We start from the raw sequence: 13297 nt of genomic DNA, 5'->3' as shown, positions 1-13297 counted from the left end.
AGAGTCCCCAACCGCACAGTGTCCTTAAATTACATCAGTACAACATAATCCAGATTTCTCTCTTTGTCAACCCCCCATCTCTCTCTCTCTCTCTCTCTCTCTCTCTCTCTCTCTCTCTCTCTCTCTCTCGGTTGAGTTTAACATACTCCTGAGGTACCAGTCACAAATGTTACTGTCCCTCTCTTTGGATCTGCCCGCTTTGTCCTGGCCTGCCTCTGGATGGTGTTCTCTTTGATTGGAGGCCACTCTGTGCAGCTGGGGATGGTTTCACATCAGCCTGGGGATCCATGAAATTACGGAGTAAGAACAGGAGCTTTGAGGATTTGGGCTGTACTTAACGTCAACAGTCTGCTACACCGACTCAGGACTACAGTTTGCATTTGATCACCATCACTGCACACCTCAACATCGTTTATTTGTAATAAATGGACATTCGGTGCCACCCAGATGAGGATGGGTTCCCTCTTGAGTCTGGTTCCTCTCAAGGTTTCTTCTTTATGCCATCTCAGGGAGTTTCTTTTAGCCACAGTCGGCACCGGCTTGCTCATTAGGGACAAATTGACACTTATAAAGAACAATCTTATTCATTCTTTCTTACTGCATTATCTGTGTAAAGCTGCTTTGAGACAATGTTCATTGTTAAAAGCGCTATACAAATAAAAATGAATTGCATTAATGAATATTACTGAGTACCATGGCACTGTGTGTTATGTGCTACAGAGTGAAATGCTCATACATTCCAGTACAGAAACATATTACTATAGTGCCCTTTTTTGTAAGTAAAAGAGAGAGAGAGAGAGAGAGAGAGAGAGAGAGAGAGAGAGAGAGAAAGAGAGAAAGAGAGAGAGAGAGAGAGAGAGAGAAGAGAGAAAGAGAGAGAGAGAGAGAGAGAGAGAGAAAGAGAGAAAGAGAGAGAGAGAGAGAGAGAGAGAAAGAGAGAAAGAGAGAGAGAGAGAGAGAGAGAGAGAGAGAGAGAGAGAGAGAGAGAGAGAGAGAGAAAGAGAGAGAGAGAGAGAGAGAGAGAGAGAGAGAGAGAGAGAGAGAGAGAGACCATCCACTGTTCCTTTTCCACTACTAAAATGTTAATATAATAAAATGAAGTACAACTACTTTAGGTCTTATTACCAAAGCATCTACAAAGCAACATAAAAATAGAATCTAAAAACAAAAATGTATGAATCGTGGCTCAATTAGATTTTATGTTTATAGTCCACAGTAGAAGAGAAAAGAAAAGCAGGCGCAATTAGAGATTAACAGAGCATGGGGCTATGATAAGATTGGCTTGAATCCAGCTGGCAGCTAAACTGTACCTACTTTATAAATTTACTAATTAGATCCTGTACATCTTTTCCGGAAGAGCTCTTAACGTTACAGAAGAGTTACTTCTGCAGTTCTTCTGTAAAGCTTTAACTTTTTTAAAGCTCTTAAAGCAAAATTACCATCACTGTATCAGACTGAAGCCTGTTGTGCTTACCAGCAATTTATGGCTTTTATGCTGCACAAACACGTATGGCGGTCTTTGCAAACATTTGGTCACATAGTGCATGTAAGTCTCGAAAGAACTAAAAGTACATCTAAACTTCATCAGTTTTGTAAATGAGTCAGAGTGAATGTGCTGCTTTTATGTTTGGTGCCACTCTCTAAAGATAAGAATATACTTTAATAAACTTTCATAATGGTTAACTGTAAATGAAAGAAAGTGTTTTTCTGGTTTGTTGTTCACAAAAATATTTTTCAGGGGTTAAACCTTGAAGTGAAAGAGCAACAGAACGCTCACAGATTATACAGTCAGAGTACACCATGGTAACTAAACCATAAGCACTAGGAATAGGGTTTGAACCCTGAGATTTTCAATCTTATTCTTTCACAATATGTGTTGTAATACAACAATCAACCAATCCTCTGGGCCCAATAATAAGGGCAATATGCTTTCAGGCATAATTGATTGAGGAGATAATAAAACCCTTTTCCGTTTCTCTCTTCAAACTCATAGTGAATGAGAAAGATCACAAAGTATTGTTCCTTTAACTTAACTCCCTATTTAAAATGTACATAATAATGCAGGTTTGTGGGCAAATATTTTAGTGATATCCTTAAAGATCCACTCAGTATAACACAAACCACACCAATCTTGCTGTGTAGTGAGTGGCTGTTCAGTGACATGGAATAACAGGCTGCTGTTTCACTGCCCTCCCCCAGGTCCTTCATTACACACAGCCTCCAAGGAAGAGAGAATGCAGTTCATAGAGAAAATGAGCAGGTGTCACTGACACACACTCACAAAACATACAAGTCTTATCCTGACATCTGCTCAGAGCATCTATATCTGGATGCTGCATCACATTTTCAGCTACCTTCATGCATGTATGTGTTGACTGATATATATATATATATATATATATATATATATACATATATATATATATATATATATATATATATATATATATATATATATATATATATATATATATATATATATATTTATATATCTCCAAACAGTCTGAACTCTACATGCAAACAGCATGGCACATAGTACAGACCCATGTGTCTCCGTCTTACTTACCGCCTCAGAGTCTTCAAAGCCATGCAGGTACAAATTGTCATACATGGAGGTCTGATATTCCCAAAAGTGTTTCTTTTTTAAAAAGGGTAATGAACGGAATGCAATGCCCGTCCTAGCTGAAAGACACCAAAGGAAAGATTAGAAAAAAAGAGGGTGGCCTCAATGTTCTTTTAAAAACCTTCTGTCACTCAAATGTTTTCATGAGCATCAGGTCTGATCCTTCACATCATTTAAGGCAAAGAGTATCTACCAAGAGGTAGCAGAGACCTTACATTTTATCTGCCTTGCACATAGAGTGCAGGAGAGTGGAGCTTTTCTCAAATCACAGGCTGATGACAATGCAGGGGGAGGATGGGGGGGGGGGTTTAGCTGCTGATTGGCTGGCACCAGCTCCAGTCACATTAGCCAAGTGCTCTCGCTTCCCTTGATGGTGAATAATAGGGATAGAGGAAAGAAGGGGTCTTCAACCATCCTCTTATAAACCACTGGTGCCTGTATTTCTTTCTATTCTCTACCTGCTTTCTCCTCGATCTTCGCGACACACCCACCTTTCTTGCTGAGATATGATGCGAGGACACACTTCAAAATATGTAATTTCATCTAAAGCAGATGCAGACTACTTAATTCCAGGCACACTTAATATTGTTTATATAAGACAATTCTATTTTAGTTAATTATTTCAAACCTGTTCCTTCTGTGAGTTAAGAAACACAAACTTAACCCAATGTTAAAACCATGTGCTGTGAAATTATTAATATCGCTTCTTGGGTATGTTTTACTGATAGTATAATTGTTGTACTTTTGTTTCACAAAAATAAAAATGAATCTATACCAACATGTCAGAGAGGGGTCCAAGAATTGTGTATTACATATACATTTCACTTCCACATGATCCATGTTGCAATTCCATGCAATTCTCTCTCATTTATCACTCACTTTCTCAACTCTCCAGTTCACCTCACCTCCTAGGTTTTCTATTGCATTCAGATCAAGTGACAGGGAAGTCATGTTTATGAAACTAGTATAAGACAAATCATTATTTTGCTTTGTTAATTAGTCATTAGTCATTAAATGCATGGTCTGCACCAATACTAACAAACACCAATAGTTTGTGGCATGTTGAATGTTAAGCCCCAAATGGTTCCTGAATGTTATACTCCATCATTCTGTCAACATAGCTTAAAATAATATGAACATCCTCCTGACGACTCTTATCAACAACACCTAGAAACTCTTTTGTTTGTTCAGTATTTTACAGTAACATGCTAATATACACTATACAGTATTCTATATTCTACTTAGTATTTCACATTAAATCTACTGTATCTACTGTGGTATTTCTATGCAATATAATTATGACCTAATAATCTACTGGGATATGCTGCTGATAATTACTTTATCACACTCTGGAGGACAGTGGAACACAGCAGCCATCTAACGGTCAAAAGAGGAAGTGCATCTTCGATGCCTCTTCAAGAAAATAACGTAAAGCATTACTTCCAAAGTCATCAACACAGGTAGATTAATATAAACCTGAATTTCTGCATACATTTTCTTTTGCTGTACTGGTTTTGACTAATGGAGAATATTCCACACTTCGTTACATTACATTAAAAAATTCTGCCAATGTGTATTACCTGTATTATTTAAATAAAAATACCACCATACTCTTTCCATATTTACTTTGAACTGGGGAATGAAACAAACTTATAACATATATTTTGAAATGACTAGTTTATCTTAATAATGAGTACACTAGCCATATAGCCATAAGACTAAGTATTGTACTTAAAATTAAATTACATAAAGTCCGTCTAATAACTGCTGAACAGACAATACTTGTTGATAAATTATGAGTAAAGTTATCCATAGAAATATAATTTACATTATAATGGTTTGTTCTGTTGCTTGGGCATATTAACAAACCATAGCCATGACAAATAAACAGTTGCAAGCTTAATCTGCAATTCAATACAATACACAATACAAAAAATTAACAATTACATTCTATGCAAGCTTGCAAATAATATGAATTTGATTAAAGAGCAGTCAGAACTGGCTGATATAAAATAAGTCAAAATATGTATTTATGTTATTGTACTGTAACATATGTATATGTTAGTCATAAACTGTACTCTTCTGTTTATATGTGGCACTGTAATAGAGCATATAAACAATTTGCCATCTGCTGCTAACAAACTACAAAAGAAATTGGTTTATGGTCATTGTTTCTGCACACAATGGACTTGCAGAATCCATGAATAGTTATGCTTATAAAGATTTTGCACATACAAGAGGGTATGTCAAAAAGAGTGACAATTTACATTACAACCCACCGACTGACACACAATTATTCAAACTGAACCTACTACAATAGGAACAAAGCATTTAGTAAGCAATTAGTAAGTATAGTGAGCAATAAGCAGTAATGCCTCTAAGACTATTTCTACAACATTCTCATCAGAACACTTTTTTTTTTTAGAGCAGATCTAATTAGATGACTCTAAGTTGAAATCCCAGCAGCACCACCACTATTGTGCCTTCAGACAAAAAACCCTCAACTTCTCAGTAAACCAAATATATAAGTAAATCGCTTTGAATAAGGGCATTTGCCAAATTCCATGAATGTAAATGTAATGATCATTTATGATAATCAGAATGAATGTGCTTATATATATATATATATATATATATATATATATATATATATATATATATATATATATATATATATATATATATAAACTTCTTAAGTTCTCCAGGTTTACACATTTAATCATATTTAAATATTTGCAAACACAAGCCTCTTTCTGACAGTTAAATCCTAAATCTTTCACTACATATTTCTAATCGAAGACAAATCCAAATCTTAAACATCAATTATAAATGTAATTAGCTTGAAGGAAAAAAAAAAAAAAGGAATCATTATGAAGAAACAAAGGGTGTTAATAATTATCATCATAAGGAACAGAGTTGTCAAATATGCATTAACTGAAGTCTGCAGGCAAAATATTTCGGTTAGTGTTCAGAGAAGACAGCAACACTAATAATAAAATATTGATTAAACAGCTCAGTCATGCAGTGCACAGCTCACAAACTTAAAGCAGTCACTCATGATCATTAATCTAAGGTCAACAGTTTGTTAAATAGAGTATTAGTAATACAATTGTTCATTTAAATTTCCTTGCCTGTATCTATAAGTCATTTTTCATCTTAAATTAATGAATAAATTAAGAAAATCTTAGAGCATTTAATTAAGGCTTCTATATCATTTTGGATATTACCTTAGAATTAAATGAAATGTTGACCCTTAACACTAATGATAGAATTATAAACTGAAAGTGCTGAAAGACATTATTTGCTTGTGACCTATTTTTGTTTTTTTCCCCCTACAATTAGATATACATTACATTGTTACAACAGCGGATTATCTGATGATTTTAATGTATTCAGGTCTAGAGCATGCATACAAAAAACTTATATACAAAAGCCACTTAAAAAAGAAAGAAATCTTGGAGGTTATGACCAAGATATGATGAAAATGAAAATTGTGAAAGAATTGTGACTGTCCTTGTCAAATATATAGTTGTGTGATTGTACTTCAGTAAAAAGGATATCTGACTAGTTTCCATGGATGCAGCTCAGTGCCTGAGTCATATTCCTTTACTGAGGTATTCATCTGCGTCACCACAGAGCCATGTAACTCTTTTGTAACAATTATATAAGTGGGCTTAAGTTTATAGAAAAAAAAGGAATAAACATACTGTGGTATTACCACACAGTTGGGGCAATTACTTAGAAATATTTGAATAAATCTGTTAGTATCAACCAGAGGTCTGTTCAAATAAAATTATCCATAAATCCCAACCAAACCCCAATACACAAAGTCGAATGATTAATGTTTGCAGGTGGGGGCACTGTTCTGACTTCACTGCAAAAATAAAACTTGCAAGCTTCTCAAAAAAAAGGTGCTAAGGGACCTATATTTCACACACACTGTCACACACACTGCATTATACAGATGTGCTGAAGTAACACATACAGTATATTGCCAAATAAAAGTAAAATCTTTATCCCTGATGAGTTTAAAGCAGTTGGTGAGGACAAATGTACAAATAAATAAACATATTAACCTACAGAACACACACACACACACACACACACACACACACACACACACACACACACGTGTGTGTGTATATATATATATATATATATATATATATATATATATATATATATATATATATATATATATATATATAAACCATTTTAGTGTATCTTCTCAAGGCACAAACTATAGAAATAAAACTTGGATATATTTTAGTCAATGTGCAGATTGTTTAGCACTATAGATTTACTGACCTTTGTAAATAACTCAACCATTAGCCAATTATTTTTTAAATAGCAGGCAACACAAGTGAGTACACCCTAAGTGATAACAGCTGTTTGTCATGTAACCAGGCAATGCTTCCTGTCCTATTCATCATGTTCATGAGTACTGCCAGCATTGCTTTAGATGTTGCAGAAAAGGAAGATCCGCTTGTCAGTGCTCAGACTTAGTGCCGCAGACTGCTACAAGTTGGTTTGCATTCCTTCGTCCCAGAAGAAAGCCCGCAAACAGTTTGCTGAAGACAACCTGTGTAAGAGCATGAATTACTAGAACCATGTCCTGTGGTCTGATGAGACCAAGATTAACTTGTTTGGCTCAGATGGTATCCAGCAAGTGTGGTGATGCCCTGGTGATGAGTACCAAGAAAATTGTGTCTTGCTTACAGCCAATCATGGTGGTGGTAGCATCATGGTCTGGGCTGCATGAGTGCTGCTGGTACTGGGGAGCTGCAGTTCATTGAGGAAAAACATGGATCTCAACATGTACTATAATATTCTCAAGCAAAACATGATGCCCTCCTTTCAGAAACTGGGCCGAATGGCAGTTTTCCAACATAATAACAACCCAAACCAATAAGAAAAATGCCTTGAAGAGAAAGCTAAAGGTTAAGGTAACAAAGTGGCCAAATATGTCTCTAGACCTGAATGCTATTTAGCACCTGTCGGGCATCCTCAGGTGGAAGGTGGAGAAGCACCATTTGTCTAACATCCAGCAGCTCCGTGATGTCATTATGGAGTAGTGGAAAAGGATTCCAGCAAAAACCTGTGCAGCTCTGATGAATTTCATGCCCAGGAGGATGAAGGCAGTGCTACATAACAATGGTGCTCACACAAAATATTGATACTTTGGACACAGTTTTAACATGTTCACTTAGGGTGTACTTACTTTTATTGCAAGTTATTTTGACAATAAAGGCTGTATATTGAGTTGTTTTCAGAGGACAGTAAATCTGGACTGCTATACAAGCTGCACATTGACTACTGTAAAATATATCCAAGTTTCATTTCTATAGTATTGTCCCTTGAGAAAATATAATAAAATGGTTGCTGAAATGTGAGGGGTGTGGATTACTGTGTATATATATATATATATATATATATATATATATATATATATATATATATATATATATATATATACAGTGAGGAAAATAAGTATTTGAACACCCTGCTATTTTGCAAGTTCTCCCACTTAGAAATCATGGAGGAGTCTGAACTTGTCATCGTGCATGTCCTCTGTGTCACAATGTACGATTTTTAAACTATTCAAATCACAATGTACGATTTTTAAACTATTTATTTGTATGATACAGCTGCAAATAAGTATTTGAACACCTGAGAAAGTCAATGTTAATATTTGGTACAGTAGCATTTGTTTGACGTCAAACGTTTCCTGTAGTTTTTCACCAGGTTTGCACACACTGCAGGAGGGATTTTGGCCCACTCCTCCACACAGATCTTCTCTAGATCAGTTAGGTTTCTGGCCTGTCGCTGAGAAACACGGAGTTTGAGCTCCCTCCAAAGATTCTCTATTGGGTTTAGGTCTGGAGACTGGCTAGGCCACACCTTGATTTGCTTCCCACAGAGCCACTCCTTGGTTATCCTGGCTGTGTGCTTCAGGTCATTGTCATGTTGGAAGACCCAGCCTTGACCCATCTTCAATGCTCTAACTGAGGGAAGGAGGTTGTTCCCCAAAATCTCGCAATACATGGCCCCGGTCATCCTCTCCTTAATACAGTGCAGTCGCCCTGTCCCATGTGCAGAAAAACACCCCCAAAGCATGATGCTACCATCCCCATGCTTCACAGTAGGGATGGTGTTCTTGGGATGGTACTCATCATTCTTCTTCCTCCAAACACGTTTAGTGAAATTATGACCCAAAAGATCTATTTTGGTCTCATCTGACCACATGACTTTCTCCCATGACTCCTCTGGATCATCCAAATGGTCATTGGCAAACTTAAGACGTGCCTGGACATATGCTGGTTTAAGCATGGGAACCTTCCGTGCCATGCATGATTTCAAGCCATGACGTCTTAGTGTATTACCAACAGTAACCTTGGAAACGGTGGTCCCAGCTCTTTTCAGGTCATTGACCAGCTCCTCCCGTGTAGTTCTGGGTTGATTTCTCACCTTCCTTAGGATCATTGAGACCCCACAAGGTGAGATCTTGCATGGAGCCCCAGTCCGAGAGAGATTGACAGTCATGTTTAGCTTCTTCCATTTTCTAATGATTGCTCCAACAGTGGACCTTTTTTCACCAAGCTGCTTGGCAATTTCCCTGTAGCCCTTTCCAGCCTTGTGGAGGTGTACAATTTTGTCTCTAGTGTCTTTGGACAGCTCTTTGGTCTTGGCCATGTTAGTAGTTGGATTCTTACTGATTGTATGGGGTGAACAGGTGTCTTTACGCAGCTAACGACCTCAAACAGGTGCATCTAATTTAGGATAATAAATGTAGTGGAGGTGGACATTTTAAAGGCAGACTAACAGGTCTTTGAGGGTCAGAATTCTAGCTGATAGACAGGTGTTCAAATACTTATTTGCAGCTGTATCATACAAATACATAGTTTAAAAATCATATATTGTGATTTCTGGATTTTTTTTTTAGATTATGTCTCTCACAGTGGACATGCACCTACGATGACAATTTCTGACCCCTCCATGATTTCTAAGTGGGAGAACTTGCAAAATAGCAGGGTGTTCAAATACTTATTTTCCTCACTGTATATATATATATATATATATATATATATATATATATATATATATATATAGAGAGAGAGAGAGAGAGAGAGAGAGAGAGAGAGAGAGAGAGAGAGAGAGAGAGATGATAGATAGATAGATAGATAGATAGATAGATAGATAGATAGATAGATAGATAGAGAGAGAGAGAGAGAGAGAGAGAGATGATAGATAGATAGATAGATAGATAGATAGATAGATAGATAGATAGATAGATAGATAGATAGATAGATAGATAGATAGATAGATAGATAGATAGACAGACAGACAGAGAGAGAGAGAGAGAGAGAGAGAGAGAGAGAGATGACAGACAGACAGACAGACAGACAGACAGACAGACAGACAGACAGACAGACAGACAGACAGACAGACAGACAGACAGATAGATAGATAGATAGATAGATAGATAGATAGATAGATAGATAGATAGATAGATAGATAGATAGATAGATAGATAGATAGATTATCCCAAAAAGGCCTTTATCTGTACCCATGGCAACTGATACATTCAATAAGGTAGGCACATCGTATCATAATGGATTGGCAACGGAAGAACATTTGCATTCACCAAAGAGCTACGCAGAGATCTTTTAAAATCCGCCTGCTTTTCATGAAAGATGCATGAGGAATGGTGAACTCAGAGGCTGCTGTAGCTGGGCAATCTGACACAGACATTAAGGCTATTATTTCCCTCAGGAGCACTTCAAACTCCATCAGCCTCATCCAGTTTAAACGCTAACCAGTGTTATTGCTGTACCACATTTTACACTAATCAAACTCCGAGTCCAATCGTCAGGTTCTTCAGAAAAGAAAAAGTAACTTATTGTATTATCATTTGTATCCTGAAATGTGAGTCGTCTTTCTGGTCAAACATTCATATGGAATAATATCAGTGTATAAAGTATAGTATAAAGGTATACTATACTTATATAAATAGTATAAATGATAGTATAAAGAAAGTGTTATAAAAGAAATACATGTTTTAATAAAGGATAAACATTTTTGTTTCCTACTACAAAAATATACCAGTAGACCAACATAAATGATCTGAGTGCTATAATTTCATAATTTCACACTTCATGAGTACACTCACCTTGCACACAGTCCTACACTACACTTCTTTAGTAAAAGAAAACAATGACCTACACACCAATTATTGGCCCACTGCTACTTTTCACACACATGTGAGTTATTATTCCTAACAGTTTTTTTTTTTTTACTATGAGACTCAATGCAGTGTTGAGTCATTTTTGCCACCATGTTGTCCTTTTTTATTATTTTTGACCTGTTATATGTAATGTGATTAAGCATATTTAATTCTTAAGCAGAGACAATCTGAACTTAGGATAAAAAAAAAGGAATGTGTACTGTTAGCCTTGTTTGTTACTTCCTATATAACATATTATCTAGATCTCTTTGTACTGCACAATCTTTCTTGCTCAAAAAAGTGCTTACCAGTTTAAATGTAATACGAAGAAGATATTTGTTAGGATATGTGGGATTCTCATGCTAAATATTCCTACCTGACGGAGGATGAAGCTGGTGGAAGTAGTGCTGCCATCGGACCTTTTGAGACGACTGCGTCGGGAATAGGTGCCTCTGTTGAGCTGCAGCAGGAGCACAGGCCATTCATCACACTCTCTAGTTTAGGTTTAACAAGGGCACCTTCACACATCCCCCTTTGTCCCCATTTTGCATGCACACTCTCATGCGCACACACACATTTTCTAAAACACGCTGTCACTCAACAATATATAATATGCAATTATTATGCATTATTATTATTATGCAATAGTTATGCATAACATTCATAAGCAGTGTAAAAATGTGTGCGGGACCTTTAGAATAAGCGAATTATATACGCTTTGTACATTTGCAGATAAGTCATTTACTGACTCTTTCAGAAGGCTTTGTTTAAGCTTTCAGGCATTTTATGAGCCCAAATGCAGTGCGAAGCAAGATGTTGCATTTTGGAATATCTTAAATCACAATGTGCTAAAATAGATGCAAGAGCTTCTGAAAATGTGTCACATCATCTTCAAGGAGCGACACACTGCAGTGGCACACACGACACCAGGATGATGCTTCTGCACGGCTTAACTGTACTTCAGTCTTGCTGCTTGGCGTGTGATCGAATGCACTCCGCTCAATACACATGGATTAGAATAAATACTTAGCTAAAGATTAAATCTCATGATCGTACAAAAAGCTTGACTGAGAATTTAGCAATACATTTACTCAGCTGTTCCTTTCCCTGTCACCTTTGGTGCAAATTTAGTTTTTAAAAATGTACTTTAAAACCAATTTCAGTCTATATTCCACAATATCCCGGATTCCAGGTGTAAAAGATAATACTTAAGGTGCACAAGATAGAGAGTAGCAGCGTAGTGACAAGAAAAGCTAAGAGTGTGCATGGAGCAAAAGAGGAATCTGAATCTGAAATGTAACCTTTTAAATCCAGAAAGGAAAAATCATTCTAGTTTCCTGCTGTAAATAGTTTGCTTCATTAATGCTAATCACACACATATACACAATAGATAACTATATTTGCATAATAACCATATTATAAGACTGCATATTAAATACATATAAAACCGCATATGATATGCGTCCAAAAGAGAACTTTTCCGAAATATGATATTAATGCACATCTGGAGAGACCAAACCCAACTAACATTTGGAATAATCAAATAATAATAATAATAATAATAATAATAATAATAATAATAATAATAATAAGAGAAAGAAGAAGAAGAAGAAGAAGAAGCAGTATCAGTATCAGAGAATGCATCCACACACACACACACACACACACACACAAGCACAGTACAGTCTGGTCTCCGTCGTGTCTACTTACCTGAAACACGGCTTTGGAGGCTCCGTCGTTTGTCCCGTGTCGTGTGTAGATATGTCGGGACATTTGGGCCAGCTCGTCGCTCCACGGAGGAGGATGTCTCTCTCTGCCGCTGCGCTCATACTGAGGAGAAAGATGCACGCTGGCCTCCAGCTTCACCTGCAGCTTTATGGGGCTTTATACACAGAGAAAGCGCGAGAGAAGGAGAGAGAAGACAGATGTGCCACTGCGCGCGCGCTTCCTGCTTCGCTGTGCGCGAGTGCCAGCTGTGTGTGTGTGTGTGTGTGTGTGTGTGTATACCTCTCGCTTCAATAGCGACCAGCAAACTCCTGCGTCATCAGTTAAAGGTCACGCAGGTACACATGGCCACGTCCCTGCGCAATTACACCGCCATGAAGCGCAGCTTATATTACACTTTCTTCCCAAAGTCGGGGTGATTTCTCCTCTTTCTCACTGAAATAAACGCCAACCAGTTTTTTTCACACAGGATTGGAGATCAGTAAAGGGTCGAGTAAGTGCGGAGAGTCGATTTGTGTTTGTGTGCATTTGAACAAGACCTATTAGGACTATAGGATGATCTTCTGCACAAGTAGATTGGTTAAATGCTGGTGCTTTGCATTGTGATGGTTCCATAATCTCAACTGACTGTATAAGACTGTAGAAAGGACATTACTCATAATCACACATTCCAGTGCTCATGTTAGTTCTCACTCTCCAGTGTTCTGTATTGTTTAAAGACTAGA

General features: G+C 37.0%; 1 protein-coding gene across 4 annotated transcripts in view; it reads right to left on the bottom strand.

Annotated features, from left to right (window-relative positions):
- Positions 1-12832, bottom strand: part of cacnb4a (calcium channel, voltage-dependent, beta 4a subunit) — a 28018-nt gene extending 15186 nt beyond the window's left edge. Inside the window, exons 1-2 of one of the 4 annotated variants that reach the window (XM_083535862.1) lie at positions 12558-12832; positions 11224-11307 (exon numbers count right to left, since the gene is read on the bottom strand). Coding sequence is in view for 3 of the 4 variants with exons in the window: in XM_083535859.1 (XP_083391985.1) it covers positions 11224-11307; positions 12558-12620 (147 nt within the window). In the remaining variant the exon portion in view is untranslated. Of the gene's footprint in view, positions 1-2566; positions 2969-11223; positions 11308-12557 lie in introns of those variants that run through there. The other 3 variants (XM_083535859.1, XM_083535861.1, XM_083535860.1) reach the window with 3 other exon arrangements.
- Positions 12833-13297: the final 465 nt, after the last annotated feature.

This window comes from Silurus aristotelis (assembly GCF_946808225.1).
Source record: "Silurus aristotelis genome assembly, chromosome: 3".
Lineage (NCBI taxonomy): Eukaryota > Metazoa > Chordata > Actinopteri > Siluriformes > Siluridae > Silurus > Silurus aristotelis.
The sequence above is the reverse complement of the archived record's forward strand: the minus strand, read 5'-3'. Positions and strand labels throughout refer to the sequence as shown.